This window comes from Coccomyxa subellipsoidea (assembly GCF_000258705.1).
Source record: "Coccomyxa subellipsoidea C-169, whole genome shotgun sequence".
Classification (NCBI taxonomy): domain Eukaryota; kingdom Viridiplantae; phylum Chlorophyta; class Trebouxiophyceae; family Coccomyxaceae; genus Coccomyxa; species Coccomyxa subellipsoidea.
In genome coordinates this window covers 1,141,247-1,159,165 of record NW_005178025.1, presented here as the reverse complement: position 1 = coordinate 1,159,165, position 17,919 = coordinate 1,141,247, and the positions used below count along the sequence as shown (strand labels likewise).

Sequence of the window (17,919 nt, the reverse complement as noted above, 5' to 3'; positions counted from 1 at the left end):
CTCATTTCTGTTGGAGACCAAGAGATCAGAGAGAAATTGAATGTTTGATGAACAAAGTGCGCATGTGTGCACCAAGCTGCATTATTTGATGGGCTTGATTGTCTGCCCTCGAGTTATTGACTGGCACGATGCGCTGTGGGGCCTGTGCTAGTTTGAGAACAAGCGGTGTTGCAATGTGCTGTTGGTGCTTGCATACCTTTGCATGAATGATGACATATAATGCAATGATGACTGCCATCGCTGTGGTTGGTTGAGGCTTTTTTAACTGGATTGGCACAAAGTACATTCTATTGGTCCGTTTTGGCATCGACTGCTGCCATGCAGAGCTTACACATTTTGAGAATCAAAGTTGTATATAAAGCCGCCACTACGTCTCGGACACACGCGAAGGTTGCTCTGTAGTAGACAAATGCATGCCCATACTGGGTGCCCCAAAATGACCTTATTCCACCTAAATCATGAAACCATACAATGTAAGATCCTAAAGGACTATCTGACCTAACTAGCAGTGAAAAGGGTCATCAAGCTCACTCTTTCATTCTGAGCTGCAGGCAGCTCAGCAGCAGGCATCAGCATCCTGGGCAAGGGCGGATCATGGACTCGTGATTGATCTAGGATCACAGCAGCAAGGCAATCAAATTTTTAAAAAGAGAAATGACCTGCATCAGTTCTTCTCCGCCTGCGCCTGCAGCTGCTGCCTGACACTGCTTCACATGCATGGGCTGGTCTGGTTCAGACTGCGCTGTGCTGCACATCATTTGCGCTTCTCCCTTGTATCCTTCTTTGCAGCCTCCTTGGCCTCCTGTTTGCGTGCCAGCTGGTAGAACAGGGATCCATCATACTGGCCACGCACTGCTTCCTTGGGCACAACACCCTGCACACACCACTGGCACTTTTAACAGCTGCTTTTCATCACATGCATGAATGTTGCCGGTATATATGTCAGGAGATGATCCCAACCTGTAACACATGCATGAAATGTAGAGCACAGTCATCTGAGTTGTTAGTCAGCTGAGGTTTTGGTTCTGCGTGGGATGTAGCATCCATCATGCAACAGAAGCACTGGCAGCAGTCTCTGCAAACCTTCTCATTGTGGGCAGCGAGGTAGAGAGCCAGCCACTCCAGGAACTCCGCAGACCAGCCAAACAGATCATAGGCCTGCATTCCCCCACAGGCATTCATGTCCTCGTCAGACACAGCTACAGATGTGACAAGTGTTGCTCACTGTGCACAAAGTGGACAGTAAGGAGCAGCAGCAGCTCACGTCGCGATGGTTGTTCCACAGATTGAAGATGTCCCTGAGGGACAGGCCGCCCTTGTTGTCGCGATCGTACTTGGCAAAAATCTCCTCAAACTTCTCCTGCGCTCACACAAGCCATTTGATGGCGACGCGTGTAGATCAGCAGGATCTGGGGAGCTGCAGTCGCCATTGCTTTGACAAGACTGCATGACAATGGGTTCTATGTTGTGCAGTCTGTCGATATGTTGAGCAAGGTAGGCAGCTGCAGACAAGGATGGGCTGCATGGCCCATTCTTATGGTAGTTGAGGATTGAAATTCAGAGGAGGGCATACCGGCATGAAGCGGCCCTCCTTGTCATAGACCATGGAGTCGGAGCCATGGTGGCATTTGTGGATATTGCCTGTGATGATGGGCAGGCGGGGATCTGGGATCCAGTGGTTGTGGGTCGGGTACGCGAGTGTGCTGTGGATCACAAGCACAGCATAGGCTGACAGCAGGACATTAAAGCCCATCCGGCGGAAGCCCACATAGGTGTCCCTTGGGAATATCTTGCCTGCAGCCAACACGAATACCCCCTCTTTGATCAGAAGCTCCTGGTCAACAAAGAATCCTCTGCCCAGGATCTGCCATGCTCGAAGTGGATGCTGTGCCACTGCGGCATAGGAGGTTCAACAGCAGACTGTAAAAGTTGAAGTGCAGGAGGAAAGAGAGCCCCCACCATCTTTGTCTCGATCGAAAAAGTCGACATGCTGCTGGAGCACTGTCCTGTTGTTTGCAGCAGTGTCGCCTCCCTGGGGCCGCTCTGTGGACACTGCCCTCGTCGCATGAGGGAGCTCAGGATGAGAGATCTGCAACAACATGACATCAAGTCATAATAGAGAAGCTGAGACTTCAGCAATGTTGGCCACAGCAAGTGCCGTCACCCGATGGCAAGCGTCTCAAGTTGAAGGCCGTACAGGAGGCCCAACCGATGCAGAATGCGCGAATTTCCTATTGTTAGGGAAATCTTGAAACCAAGAAATATATCAAAGACTGAACTAGGCGTCTTTTCTGATGGCCATTGCATTTTCTCGGACGGATGTACGGATGCCAAAACTTTTCGGCAGTAATATCTTTAAAGATGATCCCCTGACCTCCACTAGAGTCCAAATTACTTTCTTATTCCAAACGAAGGCACCAGGGCGGCGCGACGGACCCGATCGAGGTTGGAAGGGATTCCCTTCAGTGTCTGTGGCGCTTCTACAATTCCCACAGTGACACCATCCACTGTCTGCGGGTTGTTCGCGTAATTCTGCCTCATGTCGTCCATGCGGTCTTTTTGCGCATTTCCAGAGAGGTTCTGAATGCTGCCTGCAGGCTATTGGGATCCTACGAGGACGCCGAGAATTGCATGCGTCGGCATATTGGACATATTCCTCATTACCTCTCCGGTCGCACCATCATCAACCTCGGACACCATCCATATTGAGCTAAGTGGAGTGCAGATATCAAGGCAGCGCGAGCGCCGAGTAAGGAAGGAAGGGCTGCCTTGCGGTTCTGACAGAGTGCATCCATATTGCACAGGAATCGCAAACTGGATTCAGCTGCAGATATCATCTCCGTAGAAGAAACTATTCTGAAGAATTGCCGCTGAATACAAGGCCCTGCCTGGCTTTGAATTTCCTCGTCAAATAGAAACGTTTGTCTTACTGTCTATCAATTCAAAGTCAACAGCTTACAAGGGCATCCACTGACTCATGAGGCACGTCTGCAGCAGCCCTATCTTCTACTGTCCAACAGGACACGTCAGCAACAAAGATGCTGTGTTACTGTACATACTTGCTATAGCAGGAACCTCAACCCCGTTATCTGAATGATCAATTGCAATCTGATGCACAGGATGTGAAATTCAACATTCCTGCGCCAAGCTGACAGCCTGTTCTGAGATCACTGTTTGGAACTCAGAACCTGGACACCCATGCCATATTGGCATCACACTGATCAGTATGGAATGCTCAACCCTAATAATCCATGCTATACAATTCAATGCAGTCATGCTGCAACCCCGTACATGTACCTCCTAATCCACAGATACAGCTGATAAGGATGCTGAGCTCCAGTTGGCCAAGTCCAGCCCTGAAGGTCCTGAGTCACATCAGATCCAAGATAACAAAGACACCTTGAGAGCAGGTGTGATATTCCACTGCCTCATTGCTCAGTGGATGGAGGTCGGCAGGGACGCCCGTCAGAATTTGTGGCGCCTCACCAGTTCCCACACAGATGCCGTCCACTTGTAGCTTGTTGTCGAGAATGTCTTCTCCATTGTCTCGCGCCACAAGTCTGCAAGTCTTGATGGCAATCTAATCAATTGTTTTGTTAGGTAGAGCCCTTCTGGATGCATAAGCTTGGCTAGTGGGATCCCATAAGGATAGAGTCGTTGCATGCGTGGGGCCGTTTCCTGTTACCTCGCTTTCATGCCTGCGACCATTCTTGGACAAGAACAGTCCAAGCATACTGCCTGCAGATACTAAATCATACTTCAGCTTTTAAAATGGGTTTCTATAATGTACAGTGCCATGCTCAACCCTGACTGAGCCATTACCAAACAGCTGGTTTGCAAAAAATTCCACATTCGAATGGGGCAAATCACTAAAGGCACGTACTTCATGCTATATCGGCCCTTTCCACGTGCCAATGGAAAAGTATCCTCTCTTTATGCAACCCAATTTGAGAAAATCCCCCGTCTCAGAATGAGAAGTTAATGCACATGTCATTCCTGTACAGGTCATTCCTCTAAAAAATCGCTGCTTTAATCGCAGCAACAAACTGACAGAACTCCAAATCTACATCTACATTCCTACACCATAACGCGTGGACTGCATCATAGCATTCTTTAATGCATGATGAACAACATAGTACTGACGGACCCTAAACCTGACCAGACTGCACATGTGGCCTGCCATCTGTCTCTCCATTGACTGCATCTGCATCCCACCGACGCTATTACGTAATATATATACCTGGATATTACGTAAAATATATACCCGGAGTTAGCTCCGGGTATGTGTCAGTCTAATGTAATTCAGACTGAGAGTTGGCGCCTCAATGACGGAGGTCTGCACAATTGAGTAGTTATGGCCTCATGGCTCACTGTGGACCGATCTACTGCACCTGCACATTGGCAAGTACACCACTCTACCATCACACCCTCAGCTGGTGACCTCAACATGATTGCCATACTTGAGGAACATGCAGCTCGCCAGAACACCGATGAGTATGATTGCACCCGTGGTGACAAGCAGCGCGCGAGGTACCTTCGAGGTATCCCTCTTTACAGCGGCTCTCCTTGCCTCAGTCTTGCGAGCCAGCTGATAGAAGAGTGAACCATCATATTGTGCGCGCACAGCTTCCTTTGGCAGCAATCCCTGCAAGTAAATCAGGGCTTCATGCCTGAGCTCACTTATGCATCAATGGCCTATCAGAGAATTGCTAGAAGAATACAGTTACATTTTTGCTATGGAACAAGAGGTGAGCATACCTTGTCATCAGCAGCAATCAGCCAGAGAGCGCTCCACTCGAGGAACTCAGCAGTCCAGCCAACGGGGTCAAAGATCTGCACCGCATGCACACAAGTATATTTCCACCCTCACGTTTGCGGACGCATGTTCAGCAGCTGCTTGACGATTGTCTGACATGTCAATGAGAGACAAGCTGAAGCTGAGATAATCCCTGGAGAAAAGGACACACATTGCGATTGCCGTTGATCATGGTGAGAATGTCCTTGTAGTAGAGACCTCCCTTGTTGCCTTTGTCATACTTGGCAAACACCTCCTCTGCTTTCTCCTGATCAGTCATGCCAAAGAATACATTCAGCTTCTGGCAGTGTGTGACATCTTTAGAACATTTGAATATGCAGATCAAGGGTGATCTGATCCAAAAGGTGCAGGCTTGGAGATTCGCACCGGCACAAAGCGGCCCTCGGTGTCGTATGACTCTGAGTCAGAGCCGTGCTTGCACTTGTGGATGTTGTTGATCTTCACAGAGAAGAAGGGGTCAGGGAACCATCCGTCCTGAGAGGGGTAGGAGAAGGTGCCATGAATCACAAGCACAGCAAAGGCTGACAGGAAGATGTTGAAGCCGATCTTGTGGAAACCATTGAAGGTGTCCTGTGGGTACAAGATGCCTGCACAGCACAGCACAGCAACAGGCACATTATATGGATATGCTGTGGCTCAAAAGATTTCACACAGCACAGTAGCACAGTAGAACAGTACTGCAGGGATTTATTCGGAAGATGCATGCATGCATGTGGTAGCTGTCACACCATCTTTGTCAAAGTCAAAGAAGTCCACATGCTGCTGCAGCACCGTCCTGTCCTGGGGAGAAGGACCTCCTGAGGGCTTTTCTGCAGACACAGCTTTGTTCGCACGCGGCAGGCCTGGGTTGGGCATCTGCATTCACACGCCGATATATTTATGTGAACCGTGTCCGAGTGAACTGTAGCCAGTTATTTACTTTTCTGCCTCTCACTTGCAATTCATTGGCTAATGCTACTATAATAAAGTACATTTAAAGCAAACTAGTCGTGACAGGCATATGAGCTTATTGATGAAGGCGCCATCTGCACAAAAGCCTTCCATCCGGGTGTTGTCAGCATCTTGACAAGCTGATGCAAATATCTTTCAATGTGAGATAATCACAGTGCAGTAGTCCTGGATCTTTTAGAAGACCAGGGGCCAGACGTTTGGGTCAGGAATCAAGGATCACCTTCTCATCGAGGTTTTGAGGGGCGCCCTTCGTCGTCGTTGGCACCTGCGCAATCCCTGTTGTCACACCGTTGGTGCTTAGAGCACCATTGCTGCCGTTCTGAGCCATCTTGAAGACGACTTGAGGAAATTGTCAATAATGATAGCAGTCCAAAATCCTCCTTTCTTGCCAAAGCTATTATTAGGACAGACGGAGCGCGTGTCTTTCTTCCGACATCGCCTCGGACGTTTTCCGGAACAGCTTACAAAGAGCCGACAGGGAGAGTGGACAAGGCTCTTGTACACATGGGAAAGGGATTCGCACAGATTTGGTGCCACAGATTGAGTCAATCAGATCTCATCGTTTTGTCTAGCATCGTTCAGGTACCTACTGTTTGTGCAACGAAGGGGCAGCAAGCTCTGCCGGATTGTCCGCTCGCCTGGAGACTTGAGGGCATGCATCTTAATAAATTTCAGGAAATACCTTTAGAATGACATATTCTGAATGAGGAACGAAAACACCTTCCGTCTCCTTGGTGCAAGATCAGGGCGCCTGTCGCTCTAGCGGGGCAAGTCAGGGCAGCCAGGTCGGTTTCTCGACTTCTGCGATGCGCGGCCTTCACAACCTGACAAATACGCACAACGTTTCGGCAAGCAATTTTACCTGGAGCTGTTATAGTGCCGCAATTATCGCATTACACAACGGAAGGCTGCAATAGGCTTTGTCCTGCTGTTCCATGACTACATCGGACAGTCTCCAACCTTACGCTTTGTGACATGGAAGGAAATCATTAATGCGGTCTCACGTCTGCAATACAGGATGCCGAGCATGCTGCGTTCTCTCGCTGCCCCTATACTGATTCTGCTGACTGCTGCGCTGCACCTGCCAGCCATCAGAGGGGCCCAGCAGCCAAGCCAGCTTTGCAGCTGCTCAGATCTGCTATGGAGGCCAGCACCGCCTCACATTCCGGAAGTTGTCAACTGGCACAGCAAACTGCTCAATGAGCTGGCAGAAGCAGAGGCTCAAGGGGTAAGGCAGCGCTCAGTGTCACACAGAGCGCTCATCGAGTAGACTGGAGCAGTACACGCATGGCAGTAGATTGTGCAGTAGCCGTCAGCAATTTTACAAGGTTGCGTGCACAGAAATTGCCATTACAGCTGTTTACCCTGGCAGAGTTCTGTTATCTATGTTACCTGTGTTACCGGACGCTAGAGCCCCATCAGGTGTTTTGACAAGTGCCGCATCGCAGGGGTATGATGTGCTATTTTATGGGGACTCCATCACAATGCGCTGGAGGGATGACTGGCCGGCAAATGACTGGGGTGACAAACCGCTGCCGCCGAACACCCCAGGAGGCACACCCACAGGAATTTTCAATGCCACCTTTAGGAGCAAGTACACAGCTGGCATCATGGGCATCGGCAGTAAGTCTCCTGCTCCCTCAAATTCCCCTTAAGCTTGACAAGAGAAGCTGCAGATTGATCCCGCCGGCCTTTGCTGTTCCATGCAAGTCCACATTGCGAGGCATCTCCATCCGTACCATTGCATTCCCGTGCCGATATCATGAACTCCGCAGGGCATGATGAAGCTGGCATAAAAAAGCTCGTCAACCTGTCTGAATATTTGTAGAAATGCCAGCATAATGGCAGTTGATGTTGAGATATCTGAGAATGTGTCTTACAGGTGATACAACGGCGAATCTGTGGTGGAGGGTCATCAATGGGGAGCTGCCACTGACCAGCCCGGCAAAGGTGGCTGTCATTCTCATTGGCACCAACGATCTGGGCGCCATAGAGACATGCCTGAAGGATGGCGGGGCCGAGCTGGAAGCAGCTGCAGGGACAAGCAGCAGGTGGCTCCCCTCTCTTTTGTACCATTGCAGCTGACTTGCACCGGGCTTGCACCTGCACACCTTGCCTCCTGGCAGAAACAGCGTAAAATGTACATAATGATCAGCCCGCTCTAAACTGGTCATGATGATAATTTTCATGCAGCAAGCTTGCAGTATCCACTACATGCAAAAGGGAGTGCAGAGGGGCCGCAGATGCATGGGACCTCTCATCACCAGATATTGCATGCATTTGAAATCATTCAATATTTCCACCCACTGGCTGACAGGGCATGCGCATGTGCAGGATGAGGCACATGGTGGCTTACATGAGGAGGAACGCGCCCAACATGCATGTGGTCATCGTTGGCATCCTGCCACGTGGCGCCTGGACCTTGGATGACAAATGGACTTGGCCCAACCGCATGACTGCGGCCATAAATGCTGTCAACACGGCCTCCCAGGTTTGCGTCCTGCTCTGCATGTGACATCATGACATCTACCAACATATTGCTAGGGGTTCGGCACACGCCCTGGTGTGTGACATGGACCAGCACAGAGCCTGCCCTCATGTGAGCCGAGCAACTCATTGCACAAGAAAAGTGCAACACACGATGCCTGCAATGTTCTGCTGTGTCCAGGGATTGACAATAGAGGACAACATGATCCACTATGTGGACTGTGGAGAGGGCATGATCTTCCCCAGCAACAACACGGTGAATGGGCGGATCCTTCCAGATGAGCTGCACCCCAACACAGAAGGTTACAGGAAGCTGGCTGCTTGCCTTGGCCCCGTCGTTGATGATTTGGTAGCATGTGAGTCTCTGCTTCCTTTCTTTTCCAACTTTGTCAATTGGCAAACTGACACCAAAGGGTTTGCAAAGATGGGCATCGCTTATGCATGGCATGCATGATGTGATTCCCAGATGTGTCCCAGATGTAGTGGATTTCCCTTAGTTCTCTCAGAGGACTCCTCTCAGAGAACTCCTCTGCATGCATGAAGCTGTGAGATGATAGACCCTCTTGAAAAGACTGCCATGCAGGGGGCCCAACAAGGAACAATACTGTTCTGCGGGACATCCCAGACAGCTACACATCAACCTGCGATGGGTACACAGGGGTCAGAACAGCCACCCTCAGCTACAATGCAAACACTAGAAGGCAAAGACCTGATAGGTAGTGAGCTGTACAGCAGATCAGACTCTGATCATCAGCAGACTTCACTAGATAGGAGGAATTGAGAATGTTCATATCAGCCTGTACCGGGAAATTAGAGGAAAGAGGAATGGAGACTTGCAAAAAGCCTGTCCATAGGAATGTAACGCCGGCCCTGCCAGATACATGACTCATTGGTTTGGTGAGCAAGAATCTTCTCAGGCAGGTTCCTCACTGAGGGGATCCTCAGGGACTCATTTCTTGCGCTCCTGCTTGTTTGAAAATGTAAAAAAGAAGCACGTTGCAACACTGCATCACTATATATGCGAAGTTGTGCAATCCAACCACATGCATGCCGGTCGGGATCAGTTTCGGATTCAATCAATTCAACGTAGGGGAAGCTCTCATCATCCAATAAACCACAGTCTGACCAACAATAAGCAAAATATAATACGCATGACCACTCGAGGAACACCGGTCAAGCACAAAGAGAGAGGTAATTGCCCAAGTTGTCCACGACGGACAATCACTCCTGTACACTTTTTAGACACGAGTACTTGACTTGTCGATGTCCAAGAATCCATGCTTGACTCAGTGACATAGATCAGCCTTGCGACATACCGTTTCTTCACAATTGGAACTATTTTTCGGCGCTGCCTGACAGGCCTCCCTTGCTCCATCATGGCGAGCTTCAGCTCGGATGAGAAGAATCACAACGTCTCAGATCTCCGTTTAAGTGTGGTTCCTCAGAGATTTACAAAGGTACGACAACTCCGCCATGCCAGACAATTGCAAAGCCCTACGCTGAAGTCAATAAAGCTGACTGGCTGTCATCCAATACAGGAGGTGCACTTCATAAGACACGGGGAGGGGTTTCACAACATCGGGTATGAGGGAAACCTGGATGCCCATTTGACACCCTTTGGCTGGCACCAAGCTGAAGCTCTCCAGCGACACATCAAGACCCTCCAGCCCCCCTTGGACATTCAGGTGCGCTTTCTACAGCTCTGCCGGCCTTCTGTGCTTCTCTGCCCCAAATCATGTCACTCATTCCTGCCACAGCTTTGCTTTCATGTACTGCCATAGTGGAGTCAACATTGTTATCGGCGTTGCGCGGTTTTGCTGCCAGAGGCAAGGTGCCTCTGCCGACAAGCTGCATATAAAGGCTGCCAAATTCCACCTCTTGTTGGACTCACGAGATCCGAGCAAGACCCATCCAACTAGAGTGGTCCGCACGTAAACACTTGCTTAAATACCTACAAGTCTCCTTTCTTCATCAACCTGTGCATTTGCTCTTGTTTCGAGCCCCCAGCCCCTGTTTTTGCAGCTCGATTTGCATTTGGGCAGGCCATAACAAGCTTGGGACACATTTCCTCTGGTGCTCCTCTAGATTGTGCGGACTGATCATGGGCACGTTGCTCAGTATCAGTACCGTCCCCGGCCAGCCAGGGCCCAAATATACCCCCAAAGTTGTTGCAGCGCTCTGTTGTTGCAGGTTGTCATTGTGTCACCTCTGATGCGCACACTGGAGACAGCGGCCGGGGTGTTTGGGGGCGGCAGCGCCACAGCTCAGCCGCTGATGCTGCGCCAGGCGGGCGCGCCCAGGGAGGTGTCAGCGCATGATGCCATCGGCCTGCCCAGCAACCTGCCCTTCGTTGCCACAGAGATGTGCAGAGAGCGAATGGGTGCGGCTTCTGCACTTTGTCTCCCACCTCAAATTCCTCACAGTATTTCCTACAGATATTAATAAAAGCTGGAGCCTGCTTTTCTGCATGCCAAGAGACCGGGACAAGGCAAAGACAGAGCGTCCATTGAGCAATTAGCTGTGCTTGTAGGTCCAAACCTGTGTGATCAGCGCCGGCCGCTGCACCTGACGAAGGAGCACTTTCCCGGTGTGGATTTCTCGGCGGTGCAGACAGATGACGATGTGCTATGGGAGAAAATCCACGATGAGCAGCACAGTAGCGGAGAGTACGATGTGGGCGAGAGCGAGGTCGCAGTCACACTCAGGGGGATCAAGTTTCTGAGGTGGCTCATGACCAGGTCAGCAAAATTATTGCCACAGCTGTTTGGCAGATTCGTAACTCATGTCTCTGTGAAAGAATCTTTGAAATGACAGGCACTACTCCCAATGCCTTGACGCTCAAAGAGGCTATAGCTTATTATGTATTGGCAGTATTGTTCCATGCACTCCCATTCAACTTTAAGGCAGCCACTCCTGCTTGTCGCAGAGTTTGCCTTCTATTGCATTCTTCCTCTCAAGTTGACTGCAGATCAGCATTGGGGCACGTGTGGCATGCGTGCAGGCCGGAGACGCGCATAGCTGTGGTGGCGCACGCGGGCTTCATAAGGCACACGCTGTCAGCCTTCGCTCCCGAACTGCCGCCCGCGAACCAGGCCGAGCTGACGCGCGAGTTTCTGAATTGCGAGATGCGCACAGTGGTGCTCAGCGACACTGGAATCCATGCGCCTGAGGACCCCACTGCCTTCCTTGGGGGCCGCCAGTGCCTGGACGGCGTTTCCGTGGCCGCCCAGTCAAGCGCTGTGTGAAGCCTGCTGCAGCATGTCGGGCGGCTCTTTGCCCTCCAGATGTGTCACAATTGATGGGTATGTCTCTTATTTTAGAGGGCAAGGAACTTCCGGTCACAGACGAATTCGATGAAATCATTTTTACAATGTCTGTATTCTTCCTGGGCACATTGTCCACCGGATTGAGAACATAGCGATATCGAGTAAAGAATTGGGACACTACTGTTTGCTTCGTTATCGGAGAAGTCCGGGCAGAATATCAGAAGCTGCAGGGGCTACACCAGGAAGACAATCATTAATATGATCTGACACATCACACGGTGTGCACGTAATTGCTCTGTAAATTAAATTTTGGGGAACATTGTTTCTCTGTAACTCGAGCTCGGCTCATGACAAGCGCAGGCCATGCCAACAGTGGTAGGGCATGTCTCAAAGGTAGTCCTGCTTCATAGCCTTATTGCCAGTTGTGCTTGACTCGTGGCTTACTGGCACTCACATTGTCGAGTCGCTGGACATCACCTACATTCCAATGTCACAAAACCTTTGAAGGAATCCATCATGCGCTCTAAAGAAAATTTCCAATGAGTGCGATATAAGGTGGGCATCCATGATGTTGGGTGAAGGCTAGCAAGTACAGGGGACTCACATAGCCTGCATGTGCTAGTGCTGTCAGAACTGCAGCTCCAAAGATTTTGTCTCGCGTGGCAGGTGCAACCCTGTTCTTCAGGCCTATGCGGACTGCACACACGCATGTGCTTAGCAGCAAGACATGACTACAACCGTATAATGTAGCAGTTCTGCAAGGCAGTGTTTCAGGTGTGAAAACAAGAGAAAGCACGAGGGCTGTACTCAGAGGGAGAAGTGGTGCATAGATGAGGGGCAATAAAATGCTATAGTTTGGTCCACGTTTCCTGTGCGAAGAGCGATCATCCAATTTTAGGATAATATGGCTTGCAAACACAGCCGTACAACAAGCTATTCTACTAGTGCTTGGTTTTGGCAGTAATTGCTTGAAAGGGATGTGACAGATCACCTTCGGATCGGCTCCTCTCCTGAACTGGAAAGCTCCTTAAACTCAGTTCCCATTTCAAACAGAGAAACCTATGTACCAACCATCCCCAAAACAGCAATTGGTACAATCCTTGCTCCGAATGGTACTGCACTGGACTTCATGGAGTGTGTCTACGACGGGAGATATCTCCGACTTCCAAATTCGCTCCAGGTGGCCAGGTGACGACTTCCGTTTGGTACACACCACAGAGAGTATCACCTCTCCGGCAGCCTGTATCTGTGCACTGCAGAAAAGCAATCGAAAAAATTTCTCGGGCTGCCGGTGATAATCAAGTACAAACGAAGATCCTACCAAGAACAACTTCAGCGGAGAGGAATCCAGCGGAAAGGAATCACAGGTCTTGAAGACTTGACTTCCCCCGGAGGCTCAGCACACTTACGCATCACGGTAAGGAAAAGCACCTTGACAATAGCTGTGCAGTTTTGTGAGAGCAATCGAGCACAGTACCAGATTTTATTTGCCATGGTGCAGCTTTGGCCACAAGTACTTCCTAACCAAGCTGCGGAGTGGTGGATGAGCACGGCAACATGACGGATGCAAGAATTGGTCAAAGCGAAGACTGCGACACGGCATTGCTGGATCGGAGAAAGCCCGCTGTTGGAGGTGAGGAACGAAATTTCCCATCGTTGCCGATGCTCGCTAACTAGCAGCCTGTCTTGGTGTCACACATCGCCTGCCACGCCAAGAGGCGCTTAACGAATTACTGAACGGCCATTAGTGAGCAGCATGTCTCCTTTCTTCTTGCGCATTTTGTTCCTGTACCAGACCAGAATATCTCGGTCTTTTCAGCAATTACGACGTTTTGATATCATTCAACACACATACCATGGCGTTCGATCCTGACAGCCTTTGGCCACGATTTGATAGCCCACAAGTTCCTGCACCTGCTCAGCTCTGACATTAGGGCTATCGGATGCGCAGGAGATGCGTTCCAGCAGGCTGCGGCGTCCCTCGCAGCAGGCCTCCATCCAGGTGCTCCACTGCAAAGTGCCTACACTGCATTGCCTGGCCACGCCTCTGGTGGCCACATTGGACAGGCAACCCCCGCACAGGTGAGCTACAGCATTGGAGGCAGCGCGACACAGCGTGAGCAGGACAGCCGCCCACAGCTCCCCCAGTTCATCGGAGAGTCTTCACCCCCTGCCAGCATGCTAGCCGGCCCCAGCCCCAGCCAAGCCAGCATTGGCACATTGAGCAGCGCGCAGCAGGCTCAGTACCCGCGCCTGGCAGTCCCCATGAGCATCCCAGGGCAGGTGGCACTGCCAGGGGAGGTCATGGGCTCCATCACCCTGCCAGTCCTCAACATGTCCCCCTATCCAGTGGCTCTTGCTGAGGGGGGCTTGGGTGGGAGCCCAGTCTCCATGAGGCCCCTGCCAGGCAGCCCCTTGCCAGGGCGGCACATTGGCGAGACAGCAAAGATTCAGAAAACAGGCCGCGGCAGGGAAGTGCTGTTTAGCGGTGGCAGCAATCCCAGCAGTGTGGGGGCAGGGAGCAACCTAGGAAGTGGGCTCATGGACAGCGGCACAGCAACAGTGGTGGCTCAGCAGGAACAGCTGCTGACACAGTCTGCGGCGCGGCAGCAGCTGCACAAGGACCCTTGCATGCATGGCGGGCCTGTGGGAAACACTGTTCATAGTGTGGGGGGTGTGCCTGGGGAGCTAGGGGAGTCTAGCAGTGTCAGGCAGCCAGGTACTGTCCTGACTGCTGTCTGAGATTTGGTATGTTGAGTGCAGGGCTATTACATATTAGGCTGTGCTGTATTTGTCTACAATGTATTGTAATGTAGCATTTGACTGCGCACAGCTTGCACGATCATCTCTCCTACCCCATGCGTAAGCGTTTCAAAGGCACTTCAGCAGCTGAAGGTGGGCTGTGGACGTTTGCAGGTGATGAATCGGTGGGGCAGAGTGCATCATCACCTGGCCAGCTTGAAGTATTTTATGGTGGTGCTAAGAGCAGGGGTCATCGTGACTATCAGCAGGTACAGAGATATTAGGCATGTGGCGGCACCTGCTCAAAGGGAACTGGTAGACATGCTACCGACCATCTGCTATGCTAACACAGGATCGACACACCATCATACGACACTTTGAGCCACATTGCGACACTGCAGCGGCTGGTCCGCCACAGAAGCTTGGCCTTGCAGCGGTATTTGATGGCCATAAAAGGTGCCAGGCGGCTGAGCTTGCTCACAAGCGTCTCCCAGAGCTGCTGTCAAGGTACCTCACATGCACCTTCTTCTTTCCTCACTGTTGTACTGGGCATTTTTGATTGCATGCTGTGCAAGTGTGATTGCACATAGTAAACTGCCATGCATGTGTGTTGATCGATGGAGTGGAATGGAAAGGCAGCATTTAGCTGAAGAGAAAGGGGCTTTGAACGCAGAGATCCGAAGCTCTTCAGTGCCAACAAGGGCAGCGGCAGGGACGAAGTGTGCAGCGCGATAGTTAAGAGCTTCAAGACCCTGGACAAGGAGATCCTTGAGGATGCCCGCAAGAGCGACATCAAGGACTGCCAGTACGGGGGCACAACTGCTCTCCTCGCGCTGCGCTTTGACAAAGTGAGCTACCTTCAAATTTTGCAAGGAGCACATCTTCACTATCATTGCATTCTGGTAGGAAAAATCCTGACAGTCAGGCAGTTCACTCTTGCTCTTTGACTCAGGGACCACCCTTTACTGTTTGAGGCAGACCACCTACTTCATTTTCTTCACGCTCTGACAACTTGGCTCCCCTGTTCGCCATGAGATCAGCAGCGCCATGCTCCTGAAGGGCCCACCATGTAGGGTAAGCAGTGAAGCAACATTAGACATTAATGATTTAGTTCTAAGGATATATATTTACTTTTTCAGCTTCTTTGTCTTCAGTTTTTTCCCCCCAGTTTTTTTAGTTACCCAATCCCATTTAACTCTAGCAACTCATACCCCATGGCATGCCAGGTGCTGTACGTGGCGCACACGGGGGACAGCGGGGCGGTGATGGCGTCCGCGGCGTTTGACCTGCAGTTCCCGCTGCGGCTGACGGCAGACCACAAGCCAAACCGGCCGGACGAGCATGCGCGCATCCAGGACGCCGGAGGGAACATTGACGAGGCGCGCGACCGCGTAGTCAGCGACCCCAAGCCCCACAACCACCGCGTCACCCTCCTCAACATGTCCCGGTGCGCGCCAGCCGATGTTCACACAGAGACACTGGTGCTATTTCTACAAGATTGGCAAAGCCAACCCAGAGGGCAGAGGGCACAGCGCAGGATGCCTGCAGCCACAACACTCTGCATCCTACCATGGACATTTCGTATGCCGCACACAGCTGCTGTGCCCCTGCAGCGAGTGGCAGCCAGATGGGTCAGTGGCTATGAGCAGGCCTCGCCTTCTTCTGTTTTAAAGCTGTATACCAATGTCCACACTTGGCGGCAGGAATCAGGATGGTTGAACAGGATCCTACCTACTGCAGAGCATGTGCGCAGAATGCTGTCTGGAACTTTAAACCGGTCAAGGACTGAATTTTGAGCGATGCGGCAGGTCGCTGGGGGATCCGCAGTTTAAGAGGGGCAAGGGCGAGAACACGGTGGAGTGCATGCCAGATGTGCGCCGCATCGAGCTGCAGCCGGGTGACACTGCACTGGTGCTGGCCTCCGATGGCCTCTGGGACAAGGTCTCAGACACAACCGTTGTCGCCGTCCTTGACAAGGTGAGACTGCAGCCAGGAAATGGAAGGAAATGCTTGGAATGCTCTCTCTGTCTAGCTGTTCATGCTCTACTGTGCGTGCCTTGAACGCCTATCGTGTTTCTTTCTTGCTCTTTGCTGTGCATGCTTGGATGCCTGTCAATCTATCTGTTCTTGCTCTTCGCTCTGCATGCTTGCAATGCCCTTTTCATCTGTCTGAGCATTAATTTTGTTTTGAATGCGTTGTCCATCGATCTGAGTGTGCTCCTGGGTATTTTCATGCAATATTGCGGGCAAAGTTTGAAGCAGAAGTTGGCATTGTAGGTGAGGGCGAAGAAGAAGGCTCTTGACGACTCGACAGCAAAGGCTGCAGCGCAAGCCCTGGTCAATGAAGCGCTGAGAGAAGGAACACATGACAACGTGACCGCTGTCGTCATGCTTTTCAAATGGGCGTGATGCAGTGCATGACTGAGCTAGAAAATGAGCTGTCCAATGCACCAAGACAGCAGAATCTGGCAGTGAGCCAGATGCATCTGAGTCTTGCAGAATGAAATGGGATATTGCAGTCTTATGGGACTGAGAGTGGCGCATCAGCAACTAAGATCTGTCTAACATGAACCTGCATGTACCATCAGAGATTATGAGCGGCCACGATGGCCCTGCTGCTGAGAATCCTGTCACACTTCAGTCGCAGATCTGAGCGTAAGATACTGACTTGCAATATCAGGTGTAATAAGAGCACACTAGCAACTGCATTGAAACTGGTTCTTGGACTGCATGTGCATGAACACGCGCACACTGTGCTGGCAGCGTGCATGGCGCGAGGTCACCACGGTGGTGAATTGTGAGTCTCACCTGGCAGGCTTGAGGAGTCTTCAGAAGGCCGGGGCTGCCCGTTGCAACAATTAGGGTGGACCAAAGGCTTGGCTTCCAGCGACAGCAGGCTGCACTGTAATGCAGAACTGAGATCTCTATGACCAACCGGAATATCTCTTCCATTCAGTGAGCGAAGGCATAGCTTCCTTCCAAACGGAAGCCAGTAATCAGTCACGTCTGACTGATGGCTTCTCCTCTGTGCGATTCGTGGTCAGCGCATACGGGAGAAGGTATCTGGACGGATCAAACGTTAGATGTTCTGTTAAAGCCCTCCTGTGCAGGATAATGGGAGCTGTGAAGCGGTTATCTTCCTAAATCCAGTGTCTGCTCGTGGAGGTGAGTGGCTCGACCGAAGTACACTTTGCTCCATCTGATCGCCGGTCCGCCCTGTAGACTTTGCTGCATATGATGGATTTGCGCTAAGTCATTGATTTGGGACACATATATGATATATATTGATGTATTAAAGCGTTAACTTCGCTTGCCGAAGTCGCTCCTCTTGCCCAGAAGCAGCTCTCTAAAACCTTGCTACTTCAGCTTGCATCATTATACTGGATTAATGTACTTGTAGGCTCATGTCATTGCCTGTAGTTCTCTTTGTTCTCCAAAACCCGTTCTCACCTGTAAGTATGTTGCCAACAGGTTGCAGCTAGAGCTGGCCATTATGTCAGCACCATGCAGAACGATGCTGCAGCGATCTATGTTAGCTTGTAAGGGGACAAGATGGATTGCTCCATCCGGTCGAACAATTATACGGACCAGACATCGGCCGGGGCGCAGAGAGGTCGTCCTAGCCAGAGCTGCTCCAAATGATGAGAAGGAAGCGGT

General features: G+C 51.1%; 4 protein-coding genes across 4 annotated transcripts; 2 read left to right on the top strand and 2 right to left on the bottom strand.

Moving 5' to 3' along the window:
* Window positions 1-754: 754 nt before the first annotated feature.
* On the bottom strand, window positions 755-2,541 carry COCSUDRAFT_58492 (Caleosin-domain-containing protein; the record flags this gene model as incomplete). Its single annotated transcript, XM_005644249.1, has 6 exons — window positions 755-874; window positions 1,084-1,158; window positions 1,265-1,360; window positions 1,574-1,794; window positions 1,960-2,089; window positions 2,419-2,541. 6 exons carry the CDS (start codon window positions 2,539-2,541, stop codon window positions 755-757), a joined length of 765 nt encoding a protein of 254 aa, XP_005644306.1.
* Window positions 2,542-4,382: 1,841 nt separating this feature from the next.
* COCSUDRAFT_58491 (Caleosin-domain-containing protein) lies at window positions 4,383-6,095 on the bottom strand (the record flags this gene model as incomplete). Its single annotated transcript, XM_005644248.1, has 7 exons — window positions 4,383-4,391; window positions 4,535-4,645; window positions 4,759-4,833; window positions 4,968-5,063; window positions 5,183-5,403; window positions 5,545-5,671; window positions 5,988-6,095. The coding sequence occupies 7 exons, from the start codon at window positions 6,093-6,095 to the stop codon at window positions 4,383-4,385; spliced, it is 747 nt and encodes a 248-aa protein (XP_005644305.1).
* Window positions 6,096-6,275: 180 nt separating this feature from the next.
* Window positions 6,276-9,129, top strand: COCSUDRAFT_54608 (SGNH hydrolase). The gene is made up of 7 exons (XM_005644247.1): window positions 6,276-6,552; window positions 6,785-6,995; window positions 7,216-7,390; window positions 7,650-7,818; window positions 8,102-8,258; window positions 8,436-8,610; window positions 8,838-9,129. The coding sequence occupies exons 2-7, from the start codon at window positions 6,786-6,788 to the stop codon at window positions 8,972-8,974; spliced, it is 1,023 nt and encodes a 340-aa protein (XP_005644304.1). The 5' UTR covers window positions 6,276-6,552; window position 6,785; the 3' UTR covers window positions 8,975-9,129.
* Window positions 9,130-9,226: 97 nt separating this feature from the next.
* On the top strand, window positions 9,227-12,588 carry COCSUDRAFT_34234 (phosphoglycerate mutase-like protein). Its single transcript, XM_005644246.1, has 9 exons — window positions 9,227-9,445; window positions 9,614-9,711; window positions 9,793-9,939; window positions 10,445-10,634; window positions 10,785-10,992; window positions 11,256-11,997; window positions 12,125-12,216; window positions 12,328-12,391; window positions 12,514-12,588. The coding sequence occupies exons 2-6, from the start codon at window positions 9,631-9,633 to the stop codon at window positions 11,497-11,499; spliced, it is 870 nt and encodes a 289-aa protein (XP_005644303.1). The 5' UTR covers window positions 9,227-9,445; window positions 9,614-9,630; the 3' UTR covers window positions 11,500-11,997; window positions 12,125-12,216; window positions 12,328-12,391; window positions 12,514-12,588.
* Window positions 12,589-17,919: the final 5,331 nt, after the last annotated feature.

Coding starts and splice junctions, on each gene's coding strand:
- COCSUDRAFT_54608 (XM_005644247.1), top strand. CDS start 6,786: ATGCCGAGCATGCTGCGTTCTCTCGCTGCCCCTATACTGATTCTGCTG. Junction 6,996..7,215: donor CAGAAGCAGAGGCTCAAGGG/GTAAGGCAGCGC, acceptor GCCGCATCGCAG/GGGTATGATGTGCTATTTTA. Junction 8,259..8,435: donor CTGTCAACACGGCCTCCCAG/GTTTGCGTCCTG, acceptor TGCTGTGTCCAG/GGATTGACAATAGAGGACAA.
- COCSUDRAFT_34234 (XM_005644246.1), top strand. CDS start 9,631: ATGGCGAGCTTCAGCTCGGATGAGAAGAATCACAACGTCTCAGATCTC. Junction 9,712..9,792: donor TTCCTCAGAGATTTACAAAG/GTACGACAACTC, acceptor CATCCAATACAG/GAGGTGCACTTCATAAGACA. Junction 10,635..10,784: donor GATGTGCAGAGAGCGAATGG/GTGCGGCTTCTG, acceptor CTGTGCTTGTAG/GTCCAAACCTGTGTGATCAG.